General features: G+C 42.5%; 1 protein-coding gene across 1 annotated transcript; it reads left to right on the top strand.

Moving 5' to 3' along the window:
* Positions 1-5016: 5016 nt before the first annotated feature.
* LOC139446039 (uncharacterized) lies at positions 5017-13696 on the top strand. Its single transcript, XM_071227305.1, has 4 exons — positions 5017-5288; positions 10688-10934; positions 11956-12119; positions 12739-13696. The coding sequence occupies exons 1-4, from the start codon at positions 5228-5230 to the stop codon at positions 12855-12857; spliced, it is 591 nt and encodes a 196-aa protein (XP_071083406.1). The 5' UTR covers positions 5017-5227; the 3' UTR covers positions 12858-13696.
* Positions 13697-16938: the final 3242 nt, after the last annotated feature.

Raw genomic sequence — 16938 nt, 5'->3', positions numbered from 1 at the left:
GCCAACGGATAAAAACGATATCCGTTTGGGTCATATGCGGATAGAGATTCAAATATCAAAGGTCAAGTAGGGACTACTTTCAGTGTTTACAAACAACATGGCGTCGCCCTTGTCATTCGGCGATCGAGTCAGAATTAACCATCGGGAATCTGGATAAACTAAAGGGATAATTGCTATCATTATCAAAAGAACAGTCTAATATACTGAAAATCAGTGTCTAACTGTGATGTAGCTAAGGCATTTTATAACTTTTGGCAACTTTGGAGATATAAATTTCGGAACAATTTTGCGAGGGCACTAGGCCCAGCCAAGCGGGATCAGTAGCCATACATCTGTTCTTGTCGACCTCTGCGGCTTGTAACCTTTTCCACAAATTGAAATAGTTGGATTTGGCCGAAATATGTTTGAATTGTTACCTTGTTTCGTTTTGTTGCTCTGTGTACATCTGACTGTACTTGACGTTATGATAGGACAGACCGACTGTCAACAACGTCTGAACGTGGCCGTGACGTCTCAAAGACTAGGGTTTGAGTAGCTTCCCTTTGACAAATGGACAGACCGATGGATTGCCGCGAAATGCAAGTAAAAACAATTGTTGTTTTGCGTATATGTTGCTTCGCCACTGTATAAGAAACAGATTTTAGTTGGAGCTATATTGGCTACTGTCACAGTCCGACTGACACATCACTTACCCTGTGACGCAATAAATATTAATGCGCGCATTCCAGGAAAACTCGCAATGTTTCGGTAATGTTTGTGAGAGAGGGAGAGCTATTTTCAAGCACAGAATTAAAGAATGACATTATATGATAAAGAGGTTATCACGCTTGTGTGTTTGGGGATGGTAAATATCCTGTATTAGGAATAGCCAAGGCTCGCTAAATACAATGTTTATTCCTAATGAAGGATATTTATCATCCCCAAACACACTCGCGTGATAACCTCTATGTATGTGATGTATTTACATGGTATTTCCTGTTTTCACAGATAAGTACATATGTTCATATATACAGTTTTGTGGCATGTCCATCGTCATCATCATCCTGTTCACAATATTGGCCCATGTACAACCGAACATTGTGACAGTACTTGGGTCAGGGAGAGATCTCCATCCTTGTATCGTCGCCACATGTCGAAGACGAGATGTGGAAGATTTGCGCCCATACGCCCTGAGTCGTCACTCCTGAATGAGTCTTGACTGTAGAAGTAACAAACTGGCCTCTCGGAACAGCTCTGGGATCAATCTGTAGATCCCCAGGGACTGCTCACCCACCTTGTTATTGATACGTCTGTGCCAACCTAAAACGTGAGAAAAGAGAAATTTTAATGTATAATAAAAACATTTTTATTGGTTAATATAGTTGATTTTTATTGTGTATATTTGTATTTGAACTGTTTGTATTATTATTACCTCCCACAAAGTTATTCGTCCTGACAGCTATGTTGAACACAGACCAGGATCTGGAAGAGAAGGTGGGATGAGCTATCCACTGGGCTTGAAAGCAGTTTATCAGATCACACAGTTTGCCAGTGGTACCATGACACACAAGCAACGAAATCACCAAGCCTGACCACCTGATACATTCAGTCGCCTCTTAAGTTGCTGTGATCAATTCTAATCCAGAAGTCCGATGGGAATCTGTTGAAATAGACGAAGGCTGATTGTAAATCTACAGGCATACTTGGTAATGCAGCTCATGTTTAACGGTATATGCATGGCAAAACACTTTGCTCGAACGAAAATCGCAAATATTACTTTGTTTACATGTATACAGACAGGTAAACAACATCATCGACAATATCATAGAGGTCATAAAGAGGACCCGTGCATACGTATCGTCAAGTCACACCCATAAATTTAATATTTCACCTAAACTTATAGAATTAATAATAATATAATAAATATTATATATATGTACTATTTTCAATATTCATGCGATTGTACAATTCCGACTAAATCATATGTGTTTGTAAATCAGTATGAAATAGCTTTAGTGATGACACCAGGTGTTCGCGAAAAGGTAATCGTATCCTGCCCCACCGGTGGCACCCGTCAAAAACACTTGCAAAGGCAAGTCAATTATTCACTTCAACATATGGTACGTGTACAAGTCACAATAGGGTATTAAATCTGACATCGTTTTTGTCTCACTAATCATGCACAGGGTTTTGCGAATTATTGAAACATGTTTGTTAATGTATGATAGGGTTGAACGTGAGAGGCACATATGTGACGCATCAGTTCCAGTGTTTTAGGTGAACAGTTCATTAGCCTTTGCATGTGTTTATGACGGGTGCCACCGGTAGGACAGGATACGCTCACCCTTTAGCCTACACATGGTGTCATAACTTTTGAAAGTGATTCATGTACACATGCTCATGATATAGTCAATCGACTCTGCTGTTAGCAGAGATTTCTCAAATCAAATCTTATATATGATTATTGAGAAGATTGTGTCGCCTTTATTTAAATTTTTTTTAAGCATTTGAATACTGCTCCATGTAAATTACATGAGCAAATACATGCATATAAAGATGCAATTGCATTGAAACATGATAACATTTGTGATACAGATACGTAGAGAACAAGTCATCCATCTTAAGACTCCCTCTTAGCATCAGTGCCAGGGTGCAGGACGGTGACATGCTTTCCCTTGCCAGACTACAGCAGACTGGGTGATGTTCTGTTGGTTGGTTTGTTGTTTAACGCCGAACTCAGCAATATTCAAGCTATATGACGGCGGTCTGTAAATAATCGAATCTGGACCAGACAATCCTGTGATTGATATCATGAGCATCAATCAACGCAATTGGGATCGATGACATGCATCAACCAAATCAGCGAGCCTGACCACCCGATCCCGTTAGTCGCCTTTTACGGCAATCATAGTCACCTTTTACGGCAAGCATGGGTTGCTAAAGACCTATTCTACCCCGGAATCTTCACGGGTCTCATGCCAAACGGAATCTTAATGACTCTCCTGGAAGTCATTCCTGTTACTCTCGATCGGTTCCGATGTATCTTGTGGACTGACGTCGATTGGGTAGTCATTGTCGCTTTGGGGGCATGGGTGGCCCAGTCGTATAAGGCGCCGCGATTCGCTGTGCCTTGGGCACGCCAGAAACCTATGATTGTGTTCGAATCCCGGTTCGCCCCAATTATGTTTCTAGGTTTGTCAGCACCATACCCGTGCTCGTGGGTTTCACCAAAGTGGCAAACGTCTGAGAGCTGCATTACTTCGGGCTTTCCTCCCACATTAAGCTGACATGCCGTGATATAACTGGAATACTGTTGAAAGCGGCGTTAAACCAAACTCACTCACTCACCCATTGTCTTTTCAGGGTGGACCTCTTGCTGTCGAAGCAGTGCAGTCTTCAGGCGGTGGGTGACGTACCAGGAGGTCGTCTTGGCCGTGGAATGCCCTTCACAGCATTGGTTTGACCGTGTTTTCTGACCAATCGGTTGATTACTCTGTAATAGTAGCCCGGACAGCCCGATAAGTTTGTAGAACAACCCTAGGAATGCATTCCACTTACTGTCATTCTTGCGTCTGATATCCTCCTTCATGCTACCGACCGCCTCCGTGGTCTAGTGGTACAGCGTCCGCCCGGAGAGCGGAAGGTCCGGAGTTCGATGCCCGGCCGCGTTCGATCCCCGGCCGCGTCATACCAAAAGACGTTAAAAGATGGTACTTGTTGTTACCCTGTCTGGCGCTCGGCATTAAGGGTGTAAACAAGGACTGGTCGGCTCGGAGTCAGTATACTGTGTCTGAGTGGGGTATTCATGTTAATATGCTGCATGGTATCTCAGTGAGCTAGCACTATAAATCGGCATTAGTCCGGACTAGTACAAGCAGCCACACAAACACACACACGTACATGCACGTCGCCATATAAGTGCAATAATCTTGGACGCGACGTTAAACCCCATTTCACCTCACCACACCTTCATGCTACGTTCAGCGGAAGGATCTAAATATCAAATTTAATGCCTGAACATACTGCATTTTGGAGAATGCATGAGTGGCATGTCGTACAATTTCACCTTGTACACATGAATGAACTCTTCATTCCGATAAAGTATCGATCTGCGTTCTATACCGCTGTGTCAATAGTAGAGCAAAACTTTTTAAAATTACGCCATTGTGTGATTTTAGATAGACGGATGTAAACAAACTACCGACCTGGGTCGTTGAATCGAACTATAGAATGAGCATTTAATATCCGTGACTCGAGTCCGATGCCGACCATTTAATGAGAAGAGACGCTGACAGTGAGTGAGTGAGTTGGGTTTTACGCCGCTTTTAACAGTATTACAGTTATATCGCTTCGTGTCAGCTTAATGTGGGAGGAAATCCCAAAGTGATGCAGGTCTCAGACGTTTACCACTTCGTGAAACCCACGATCACGGGTATGGTGCTGGGCGACTGGGCCACCCGTATCAGAAATACGGTGTTCACAAATCCAGGATCATAATAGGAGCGAATCTGGTCTCGAAACCTGGACTGCGGATCCAAACACGACTAAGGGGCGCCACTCTGTACAACGTATTGCCCTCACTCACAACAACCTTCTCACGTGTATAAACAAAACAGTGCCTTGAAGTTATCTAAAATATACTTCGCGATCATGACGAAACAGAGAAACAAACCAATTTGCTTTTATAATACGTATAAAGTAAACTACGGTTATAACGAACTCAAAGGGAGCATTAATTCTAGTTCCTTATAACCATAGTTCGTTATAAGCATATATACAGCATGTATACAGCAAGTTGTCGGGACAAAACAACAGTTCGTTACATCCGTCACTTCGTTACAAGCGTGTTCGTTTTAAACGTATTTTCCTGTATCTGATTATTGAAAGCAGCGTGACCTTTAACGTTGTGCCTGTTTGTATGAATCTCAACACTTCCCTATGACACAATCTACCGCATTAAAACCTACACACTTTTCCTGTTAACATGTCAAGCGTAAATATGACCGAAAGGCTTATTGGGTCGATATCGTAGGTTGACAAACATATACGCCCTGCCCTGAACTGAAAAACACATTATCACCAACGCTGTCGATAGAAGAATGAAGGAAGTGAAAACATGTTTATTGAAGCCAATCCAAACAACTAAAGGTTATATTATGTGTCAGGCAGGATGATGTTGCGGCTGGAGTATATGGGCGTATTTTCCTCATCTTCGTGAAACTCTGTGCCGACAAACTTGACCAAACTAATGCATCCGGATGGTACGATGTTGTTACTCTGTTTCCTCAATGTCATCGTCTTGGTCCCCGGTGAGTTAAATATTTCATACCGAGTTATTCAAAATACCCTTCATAAATCAAAAATTTCAAAGGAAAGAATCAATGTGTTTTTACGTCTATATAAGTATTTACATGACTTTCGTGGACATGGAAAATGGAGTGTTGTGTTACCATTTTTGTACCGATCAATCTTCCTGTTTTGAAAATATTGGGAAATATGTGTCTGAATAGTATCGATATATATGGTGTTATATTGGCGGTGATATCTGCCTTGCACACATTCGTTATGGCATGATCAGCCACTTTATTGTCGGTGTGAGTGAGTGAGTTTTGTTTTACGCCGCTTTTAGCAATATTCCAGCAATATCACGGCGGGGGACACCACACATGGGCTTCACACATTGTACCCATGTCGGGAATCGAACCCGGGTCTTCAGCGTGACGAGTGAACGCTTTAACCAACAGGCTACCCGACCGCCCCTTATTGTCGATGTGAGTTATACGAAGATGTATATAAAATTAAAGCGATAAAACCATCTCAATATTCATAAGACATCTGTGACGATTCGGACTATATCATGAGCGTGTGTTTATTAATCACTAGTGATGGGGTCGGGTAGCCTAGTGGTTAAAGTGTTCGCTCGTCACGCCGAAGACCCGGGTTCGATTGCCGACATGGGTACAATGTGTGAAGCCTATTTATGGCGTCCTCCGCCGTGATATTGCTGGAATATTGCTAAAAGCAGCGTAAAACCATACTCACTCACTCACTCAAATAGTGATGATACCAGGTATTTGCGTAAAGGTGGTACCCGTCACAAACACATGCAAAGCCAAGTCAATTGTTAGCCTAAAAATAACATGGGATCATACACATTGTATGGTATAAGTCAAAACTGCATCGAACATCATTCTTGTCACTGCTGCGTCAGATGTGGAAGTGCCCTTCACATGTATACCATGAACGTGTATGTCATGTAAGGAATTGAGTGAGTGAGTGAGTATGGTTTTACGCCGCTTTTAGCAATATGGCTCCTGAGCTGCTGTACGTCAAAACGTCAAAAAGTGTGACCAACTTTCCACTACACAACCCCGCACTCGGCGAAGTTGACTTCTAAAATTAACTTTGTTGCGTGTCGATTCCCAAATTGAAACAATATGTTCATCCAGAAATCTGTTCGTAAAAGAACTTAGTGTGAAGCCAACAAACAACCAACAAATGGTAAACAATCAAGAAATGTATCATGAAATCAAATCAAATCAATACAATTTACTGCACAGCAATTACAAAGGCAGTAAACAATAAAGTTGAAATACAATATTCAATGGTAATAAATGATATTATGGCAGTGGTCAGTATCAAATACAGAATTACAGTCGTGAAAGCAACAATCTCATTAAAATCAGATCTTAGTTCTCGCTGCCGCTAAAAAGATCTGAGGACATCCCATTACGGGTCACGTCACACCGACCTTGCGCGAACTTTGACTGACCAATGGAATGACCAATTAGAAGGCAGCTTTCTCGTGCTTTACGGCACTAATTTCAAATTGGCGTCTACGAACTATCGTTCGGAATAACCCGTGTTAAAGTTTTCGAGGTTGTATGATCAGAAATCACATTCCGACTGTCACTTTCATGATCTGGTAAGCGACGCTCTGATTGGTCGGATGAAAGATCGTTCTGACATGACCCCTATGGAATGTCTTCAGATCTTTGTTTAGCGGTAGCGAGAACTAAGGTTCAACGAGCGAGGTTGAAGAATTTGATCCATGAAGCGATTTGCTGTCAAATGTCCGTGAACCACAACCAAGTCGGATTTCGTGGTGTTAGACACCCACACCATGACACTACCACCACCGAAATTGTCGAATTCACGTACACAATGTTCCATCTTGCCGGTAAAGAAGAAATTGTGATTCATCGCTAAACCACACTCGTCTCCAGGTTCTCAAATTCCAAGGCTGTAAGGTATGGCACCAACGCAAGCGTCGCTGTCGATAGATCTCTTGCAAAACAGGCATTGCGATGACGTAGGTGGAACAGTCGAATGTAGCAATCCTGTGCAGGGGTGGTAACTCTTGGTCGGCCTGTTCTCGGACAGTCGGCAGTGGAATTGAACTGTGTTTATCTGTCCCAAAGGCGGCAAATGGTGCTGTGGTGGACGTTGAAATGACGTGCAACAGAAGACTGCGATTCCCCACTTTGGATACGTCCTATGGCGATGTTCCGATCGGCAGCGCTGAGTCTCGGCATTTTCGAACTTGAAAAATGTTGACAATTGAATGACAAATTATTGGCTTATACTTCCCTTTCTATAGCCACTACTACGAAATACGAATGCCATAACTGGCACGTGCATTTTGCTTTACTGTTTTCCTCCATGACATTATTTAACAAGTTTGAAAACAATGCCGTTCAAGACATTGTAAATTGACAATGGCTGCGTTTTGACGCACCTTTTGTCGAATATCAGGCCGCCGACATTTTCCAATAACATATATCCAATTTATATACCGACTTTTTTGTGCAGTCGGGTTCAATTAACTAAACTGAGGGCCAAAAGAAACGTTACCAACATTAACTGATTTGCCACTTTGAAACAAAGATGCCAACCTGTTCAAAAACAGTAAAGAACACATCTTACGAATACAGCCTTCATGTTCTCTGTCGTTCTTTGCATGTGCTTTTCGGATTTTGGGAGATATTGGTGTTTGTCAGCAACTTTTTAAAACATTCTTTCCAAAATTATCGTGCAATTTCCGGGTATAAATTACGCACGGATCTGTTCCCTATCTTTGATTAACACCAACGAACATGACTGACCGCTGTCCAGAGGGAGAGAGCCATAGGTATGCTGCAGATGGGAGCGACACAGAGAGCGGTTGCCATTAACATGAACTGCGCCAAGATGACCATTACCAGACTGGTCGCACGTCTCCGACAGACTGGCAGAACCGCAGACAGACCATGGAGTGGCAGACCAAAGGTCACGACCCCGCAGGATGACCGCTTTTTACGGGTACTTCATCTGAGGAACAGATTTCTTACTGTGACGTCATCTGCTGCCAACAGCTTTGGACATCCGGTCAGCAGACAAACAGTGACCAGACGACTACGACATTATGGTCTCCGGGCTTATCGCCCTTTCAAGGGCATGACCTTGTCCCGTCAACATCGACGTGCCAGATTGACGTGGTGCAGGCAAACTCTGCCATGGCAACAAAGGGAATGGCGGCGAGTGCTGTTTTGTGACGAGAGCAGGTTCCAACTCTTCAAACATGATGGGCGGACGCGAGTTTATCGACGACGTGGTGAACGTACGGCTCCTTGTTGTGTCCACGGGGTGGTACCTTACGGGGGCGGAAGTGTGATGGTCTGGGGCGGCATTTCTGGGGACGAGAAGACTGAACTTGTCATCATCGAAGGCAATCTGACAGCACAACGCTATTTTGACAATATCTTATGGTCGTGGCCAGCTCGATCACCAGATCTGTCACCCATAGAACATCTCTGGGTCCAGCTGGGGCGTCGTCTTCGGAAACGTCAACATCCTCCCTTCACGAGACAAGCGTTGATCGTTGCCCTCCGTGAGGAATGGAATCGGATACCTGCAGTCGATGTGAGGACGCTTGTCTACTCAGTTCGACGCCACATTCGAAGATGCATTGCCGCTCATGGGGGTCATATCCCGTATGGAACGGTCTGGGTCGTCGTCACCTTTAAGTTGTAACCAGTGTTGTTGATCGAATACTGGACGAATGACCCCTTGTCAAGAAATGTCCCTGTTGGAGGTCAAGGACTATGTTGTTGAATTAGTAAATTCGTATTTTACTGTTCTGAATGATGAATTTCTACAATACAATTGTTATTGCTCCTTCAAATTGTGTTGGTCATATTTTATCCTAGAAATATCGTTGGTAACGTTTCTTTTGGCCGTCAGTTTACATAATACCTGTGCGTTTCCTTTTTTGAAGAGTGTATACCATTGTCACGATTATGTGTCTTTACCCCCATGGCCTCAATAGATAGTTTACGAGTCGACGTGCTTCTGGTTGGTCATTCGAAACACAGGTTTCAATAGGGTTTTCAATAATCCGTTTTCTAGTAATCCGTTGGTTTTCAATAATCCGTTTTCTAGTAATCCGTGGATAACCAGCCTTCCCATTATTGTCAAACTTTTGGGGAATTTTAGAATTTCCTTGCTCAGTCAATTTGACTAAATCTTTAGCCTATTAGTCTAATTGATATTCGGACGTTCTCGTCTATTTTTATTGTCCAAGTGACTTATTATGGGGGTAGGCTATTTTTTATTTCCCGTTATTTAACGCAGCCGAGGTATTTCACTCGGAGCTTTGAGTTAATTAACTCAGGTGTTAATTGGTAGCAGCCGGTTTTCAATACTCCGTTTTTCTCGTAACCCTTGGATGACCAACCTTCCCATGATTGTCAAGCTTTTGGGGAATTTTAGAATTTCATTGATTCATTGGCATACCTTTGCTGTCTATGCATCTTGTCAAAGTGTTGTTTTAGCTGCTCTCAATTTATTTCTGTAATACAGTTGCTTAGCTAAGCCGCTTGTGTACTTGCTCCGATCTTTTATTTAATCAGCGATCATTGATATAATTAGCTGTCAGTAATGAACCTGTGAACCTATTACCACGTTTTCTGTATTACATTATTCTTGTTTAATGACACCCTTGTTCTCTGGAGCACAGCTCTGTGACATGCACAGATATTTAAAAACTATCTTCATGATCATTGCTCGTATATGAGTGAGTGAGTGAGTTTGGTTTAACGCCGCTTTTAACAGTATTCCCGTTATATCACGGCGTGTCAGCTTAATGTGGGAGGAAAGCCCGAAGTGATGCAGGCCTCAGACGTTTACCACTTCGGTGAAACCCACAAGCACGGGTATGGTGCTGACAAACCTAGAAACATAATCGGGGCGAACCGGGATTCGAACCCACAATCATAGGTTTCTGGCGTGCCAAAGGGACGCAACTCTGCACAGCGAATCGCGGCGCCTTAGACGACTGGGCGATCCGTGCCCCCTCGTATATGCTATTATGTGAGATCTGAAAGATACTGTTATTTCAGGTGAACAAATGACTTGCCTTTGCATGTGTTTGTGACGGTGCCACCGGTGGGGCAGGATGCGCTCACCTTTTCGCGAACACCTGTATCATTACTATTTGATAGTGATTCATAAACACATGCTTGTGATACAGTCGGAATTGTACGATCGACTCTGATTTATGCAGAGATTTCTATTGGCTATGGATAGGGTTTTGTCGCTTTATTTATTGTTATACATATATATGTTCCAATTAGATCATCGCTAGAGATGTTTTGGTGTTGACAGTAAGTATATCAACAATATTCGGTTTCTACTGACGTTATTATCGCAAGATGACCGTGTTTTTCAGTGGCTGTCGCTGAGCCCTGCATCACTGACACAGCCGTTAACGGATCAACTCCAGCAGACTGCACAAACTACACCTCAACGACTGACTTCAACGCCTCCACAATTGACGTCAACACTTCAACGCCTGACATCATCAACTCAACATCAGACACCTCCACAACGGACATCAACACCTCAACACAAAACGTCTTGACGACACCAGATAACAGACCCTTGGTGTCTGACACAGGCCTCGCAACACCTTTGTGGTATACAATCAATCATATTATCCAGTTGACACAGAGAATGAGTGAGTGAGTGAGTTGGGTTTTACGCCGCTTTTAACAGTATTCCAGTTATATCGCGGCGTGTCAGCTTAATGTGGGAGGAAAGCCCGAAGTGAAACAGGTCTCAGACGTTTACCACTTCGGTGAAACCCACGAGCACGGGTATGGTGCTGACAAACCTAGAAACATAATTGGGGCAAACCGGGATTCGAACCCACAGTCATAGGTTTCTGGCGTGCCCAAGGGACGCAACTCTGCACAGCGAATCGCGGTACCTTAGACAACTGGGCCACCCATGCCCCTCACAGAGAATCAATCATTTAGTGAAGTAAATAATAAATCATTCATTGACAAACCTTGGAATAAATAATATTTAAATTCACAGATAATTATCCTTATCAACATACACATGGAATTCGACTACAAACATTTATTTCACATATTGATTGTATTCTGCTCATCATTATACGACAAAAGGCATGCATATTTTTAATCCTAAACCTGGAGTGTGTTTTGATATAGAACAGAAGATACCCTTTTTTATTTCACTGTATTGCAGTGTCATGTGTTGTCACCAATGAGGTGAAATGGTGTTTAACGTCGCGTTCAAGATTATTGCACTTATTTAGCGACGTGCATGTACGTGTGGATGCTTGGATTATTCCAAATTTTATTGTGCTAGCCCACTGAAATACCATACTGCAGGTTAACATGAATACCCCACTCAGACACGGTATACTCACTCCGAGCCGACCAGTCCTTGTTTTGGCTCCTTAATGCCGAACGCCTAGCAGGGTAACAACAAGTACCATCTTTTAACGTCTTTTAGTATGCCTCTAACGGGAATCGATCCCCGGACCTTCCGGTCACCGGGCGGACGCTCTACCACTAGACCACAGAATCTTGTCATTAGTGAATGATAATATTGCCAATATTAATGTCTCTGAATCAGGTGAATGTTCATCTGTAGTATGATTTGCTGTATGCTTATGTTTATTTCCAGGCCGGCGTTTGTCATATATGGAGGCATCATTGGCGGACTGTCCATGGTAGTTTTTGTTGTTGCATGTATTTTCTGCATATGTCGGTGCTGCAGCCGAAAGACTGACGCTGAGGCCGTGGTATCAACGTCGGTGCCTCTCACCTCCGTTGTCTCCACAAAAACAAGTAAGACCTTAAAGTAACGAGAGTTTATTACATGGCAGTTTTCATATCATACCCCACCTCAACACCAGACCCCTATATCACCCCGGGTTGAGGCCAGAGGGTTGATAAGGGATATGATACGAAAACCGCGATACAATAACTTTTTTATCATATACCCTTACATAAAATTGTAAAATGAATCTTTTTCAAAGTGAATGCAAAACATTTTCACATTGTTTGGAAGTCATTGTCACGGAAAAGCCAGCCGAGCAGACGAGCAGACGACACACCAAGGGACGTAACTCTATGTTTTACCACCCGGGCTGATATCGATCGCCCATTCGAAATGCGTTAACATGCCGTGTCCTACCCCGGGTGGGATGTAGAACAGACTGATTATTACACCCCCTGTGATATGAACGTCTCTGTGTTTGTTTCATCGCACATACAAAATATGATAATTTGGTTTATCGCCGCTTTTTCTTACACCACGGCGTGTCAACATAATTTTGGAAGTAAGCCCTTAAACGTTAACCCTTTTGGTGAAACCCACAAACAGAGTTTACTTAATTGAACGTTTTATTATGACTTTCATATATGAGGAGAGTAGAGTGTGCAACTAACTGTTTTACCATTTCAGACGGATATGGTTCTGATCCAACCAAAAACGTAACGCACCCCACAAGTTCATCGGCATCCTGGAACGTCCCACCACCTCCACCGCCGCCGCCACCACCGCCGCCGCCACCTCCGCGATAATGCTAATACTGAGTACTGCATTTTTTTGTCATTTTTCCGACACAAACAGGTGTTTTTATCGAGCTTCATGAGCATAAATATCTTAAATCAGAAAATTACATGGTCGGCCTCAAACATTGCACTAAGTCACATTTTTCCTTACATAAAGGTTACCCATGTATAAGTTACGAGTTATAGGAACAGATTATTAATTGCTTAAGCAGCTCTCACACTTTGCCGAGGTGGTTGCCGAGCTCTCCCGAACTAACTCGGTTAGGACTCCGGAAGAAACTACATATATACGAGTAGCATACGAGTGTGTTACGAGCCCCATATACAGGAGTCCAATAGGAGTCTAATAGGAGTCTGATATGAGTCTATTAAGAGTTGCATACGAGCACAACGATCTCGATACGAGCTGTACGAGTTTGGTACGACTTTGGTACGAGGTGGCTACGAGCTGCTAAATAATTCGGCGGGAATTTGTCACATGATTTAACATGGAGGCTCGTATAGCTCGTATTAGACTCGGTCAGCTCGGCAATAAATTTTGCAGACGATCCTCATACAAGCTCTGTACGAGCACCACGAGGTCGCCACGAGAGTATTGCGAGTAGGACGACTGTGTTACGAGTTTGTTAGGAGTTGGCTGGCGGCCGAGTTTAGTACGACCTCGCTCCGAGCTCCATACGAGTACCCCCGAGTCAGCTCGGGTCCATACTCGGGACGCAACTCGGCAAAGTGTGAGAGCCCCTTTAGGTTCTTACCTAAACTGTTTTGTTACTCACCGGGATTTCCATAACCTTTATTCAACTATCTGGAATACAATGACACTATCAGTTCAAAGTATTATTCTTACTCGTCACATACCAGCAACGCTTTATGCGCTTTAAGGAGCAAACATTTATTTGTTTGTTTTATTATTTTATTTTATTTTATTTTATTTTATCTTATTTTATTTTATTTTTATTATTATTGTTGTTGTTATTGTTATTTTTATTTGTTATTTTTTTATTAATTTTATTTTATTTATTTTTTTATTTATTTATTTATTTTTTTTTTTTCATTTGTTGGGGGTTGGTATTGCAGCATGTACAGCATGTACAAACGCATGTACCTACATTCAGAATTCGGGGTGTCAATCCGAAAAAATATGTTGGTCAGTTACAGATTTGTAACATCAGCTACCAGGTTGTTCGGTTGTATTTGTTTCCTTGGGTAATTTTCTCTCAAATTGTTTTTGCACTTGATGCAGAAAATCTCATGACCTGATATTATATATTTTGAATGACTACAATGGACTCATGACTATAGAAAGGGTGTAGTCGCTTTTATGTAAACATGATTCATAGACAATTCGAGGAATGTCACTGCATGCAATAAAAATCCTGTTGAATATCACCTTGTTATCTGAGTGGTCACATATATTCAGTGATCCATTTATATAATTGTCACCGTTACTTCCCTGTCACACCCAACTGAAACTGTTTCGGCGGATAACCGAGACTTTATTCTCTGGTGATTATAATGTTGTCATGTGGTATAAATAGAACCACACAAGGTATAGTCGTATAACCGGGTTAACAAAACATGGCTGAACCTCAAATCCTTTTAGCATTAATCCAGCCTTCTGATATGGTGTAGGTTGCAGCTTTTGATTTAAATGGCCAGCATTCAATGTCCTACATGTGCATCTATCGATATTATAGGACTAATGTTTGACAACCTTGTTCAAACCATTGTTAGGAAACAAGTTTGTATTAATCTGTTTATCAAGTTATAGTAACATGAACTGTGGCTGCAATGTTAATGAAGGCTGTTAATCATGAACATTAGCTATTGTTAGTTAGGGGCACGGGTGGCCCAGTCGTCTAAGGCGCCGCGATTCGCTTTGCAGAGTTGTGTCCCTTTGGCACGCCAGAAACCTATGATTGTGGGTTCGAATCCCGGTTCGCCCCAATTATGTTTCTAGGTTTGTCAGCACCATACCCGTGCTCTAGGGTTTCACCGAAGTGGTAAACGTCTGAGACCTGCATCACTTCGGGCTTTCCTCCCACATTAAGCTGACACGCCGCGATATAACGGGAATACTGTTAAAAGCGGCGTTGAAACCAACTCACTCACTATTGTTAGTTATCTTTTTGTCTTCTTGTTAACAGTCATTTCTACGACCCGCGAATTATTTTTAAACGTCAGATATTTTTATATGTCCTTGTTGTAGACCTGTATATCCTTGATGTTCAGTTATCTCATGATCTCCATAAAGCACCATAGTGACACTGTCCCATTTTCCTAACATATAGTCGCCATGCCTGCGTTTACGATAACACTTCCTCCATCAAAACCTCTGCATGGCGTTCAATTCATTTTGTGACCACAAGTTGCCCAAGTTAGCAAGTGTTTTGTTTGTTTGTTTGTCATTTAACGCCGCACTCAGCAGTATTCTAGCTATATGACGGTGGTCTGTAAATAATCGAGTCTGGACCAGCCAACCAGTGATTAATATCATGAGCATCGATCCACGCAATTGGGATCGATGACATGCATCACCCAAGTCAGCGAGCCTGACCACCCGATCCCGTTAGTCGCCTCTTATGACAAGCATAGTCGTCTTTTACGGCAAGCATGGGTTCTTGAAGACCCATTCTACACCGGATAGCAGGCAAGTGTAGCGTGCTATCTCACAGTATTTGAGGGGTCACGGGTGGCCCAGTCTTCTAAGGAGCCGCGATTCGCTGAGTTGCGTCCCTTGGGCACGCCAGAAACCTATGATTGCGGGTTCGAATCCCGGTTCGCCCAGATTATGTTTCTAGGTTTGTCAGCACCGTACCCGTGCTCGTGGGTTTCACCGAAGTGGTAAACGTCTGAGACCTGCATCACTTCGGGCTTTCCTCCCACATTAAGCTGAAACGCCGCGATATGACTGGAATACTGTTAAAAGCGGCGTTAAACCAAACTAACTCACTCACTCATATACGAGCAATGATCATGAAGATAGTTTTTAAATATCTGTGCATGTCACAGAGCTGTGCTCCAGAGAACAAGGGTGTCATTAAACAAGAATAATGTAATACAGCAGCGCTAAACCCAATTCACTCACTCACTCACTCACAGTATTTGAAACCATGGAACACGAGCAGGGAGATATATCAGGACCTAAAAACATGTAGATATCAATCTTTTAATGCAGTGACCTGTGTGTAAAATGAACAATGTGTGTGACTCAAACCTACCATTCAAAAACATAACTTCTATGGTAATGATATAGTATGAATCATTATATTTTGAGTTGATACTGATATTAACATGGCTCAGTGGCGGGAGACAAACTGGAGCAACCTTGCATGGTATTTGTTTTGATGTACCGTCAATAATAATTATATCGAAAATGATGTAGAAATTGTTGTGCTCACCATAAAGAGTGTCATGGACACGGTGAAATTCAGGTAATGATATATTATGGCAACGACATAGTATCTAGAGGCCATGAAATAATATCTGAAACTATATGATAATGTAAGGAAGCCATAAAGTCATATATAGAAGCTCCGAGATGACATTTGAAGACTATGCGCTAATATCTGGAGACAATGAGATTATTTCTGAAAACGATGAGATAATATCTGTAAGCAAGGAGATAATATCTGGAAGCCATGAGATAATGTCTGGTAGCCATGAGATAATATCTGGAAGCCATGAGATAATATATGAAGGCCCCAAGATGACATATGGAGGCCATGATATAATTTCTTGAAACCATGAGATAATGTCCGAAAGCCATGAGATATTGTCTGGTAGCCATGAGATAATATCTGGAAGCCATGAGATAATATATGAAAGCTCCGAGATGACGTCAGGAGGCCAGAAGATAATTTCTGGGAACCGTGAGATAATGTCCGGAAGCCATGTGATATTCTCTGGTAGCCATGAGATAATATCTGGAAGCCATGAGATAATATATGAAAGCTCCGAGATGACGTCTGGAGGCCAGGAGATAATTTCTGGAAACCATGAGATAATGACTTGGAAGCCATGAGATGACATCTGAAGGCCATGCAAAAATATCTGGAGGCTATGAGATATTATTTGGAAGCTATAGCAA

This window comes from Haliotis cracherodii, unplaced genomic scaffold, assembly GCF_022045235.1.
Source record: "Haliotis cracherodii isolate W230 unplaced genomic scaffold, xgHalCrac1.p SCAF_6, whole genome shotgun sequence".
Classification (NCBI taxonomy): Eukaryota; Metazoa; Mollusca; class Gastropoda; order Lepetellida; family Haliotidae; genus Haliotis; species Haliotis cracherodii.
The sequence above is the reverse complement of the archived record's forward strand: the minus strand, read 5'-3'. Positions and strand labels throughout refer to the sequence as shown.